The sequence below is a fragment of the Phaethon lepturus genome, unplaced genomic scaffold (genome assembly GCF_000687285.1).
Source record: "Phaethon lepturus isolate BGI_N335 unplaced genomic scaffold, ASM68728v1 scaffold48242, whole genome shotgun sequence".
NCBI classification, from domain to species: Eukaryota; Metazoa; Chordata; class Aves; order Phaethontiformes; family Phaethontidae; genus Phaethon; species Phaethon lepturus.
Genome location: NW_010526457.1, coordinates 437 through 703, shown reverse-complemented (window position 1 = coordinate 703; position 267 = coordinate 437). Strand labels below are relative to the sequence as shown.

Sequence of the window (267 nt, the reverse complement as noted above, 5' to 3'; positions counted from 1 at the left end):
CATCCTTGTTCACAGTCCCAGCGCCGGTGGGGTCAAAGAGCTTGAAGGCGTTGAGGATGGACTCCTCAGGGTCGGTGCCTGTGGAGGAGGGATTAGGTGGGATTCGGGGCGGACCCCCGGGTCTGTCAGGGGTGCTGGGGGTGTCGGGGGACGCCCAGGACCACTCACCATTCAGTTTCTCCCCAAAGAGCGTCAGGAAGATGGTGAAGTTAATGGGCCCTTTCCCCTCCTTCAGCATCTCCTCCAGCTCCTCGTCGCTCACGTTCA

The 267-nt window shown here is 61.0% G+C and overlaps 1 protein-coding gene across 1 annotated transcript in view; it reads right to left on the bottom strand.

Moving 5' to 3' along the window:
- Window positions 1–267, bottom strand: part of LOC104617679 (myosin regulatory light chain 2, atrial isoform-like) — a gene marked incomplete at its 5' end in the record, with an annotated part of 1,205 nt that extends 938 nt beyond the window's left edge. The window contains 2 exon segments of the mRNA XM_010283057.1: window positions 1–78; window positions 169–267. The exon segment at window positions 1–78 is cut by the window's left edge and continues 1 nt beyond it. Of these exon segments, the coding sequence (XP_010281359.1) occupies window positions 1–78; window positions 169–267 (177 nt within the window).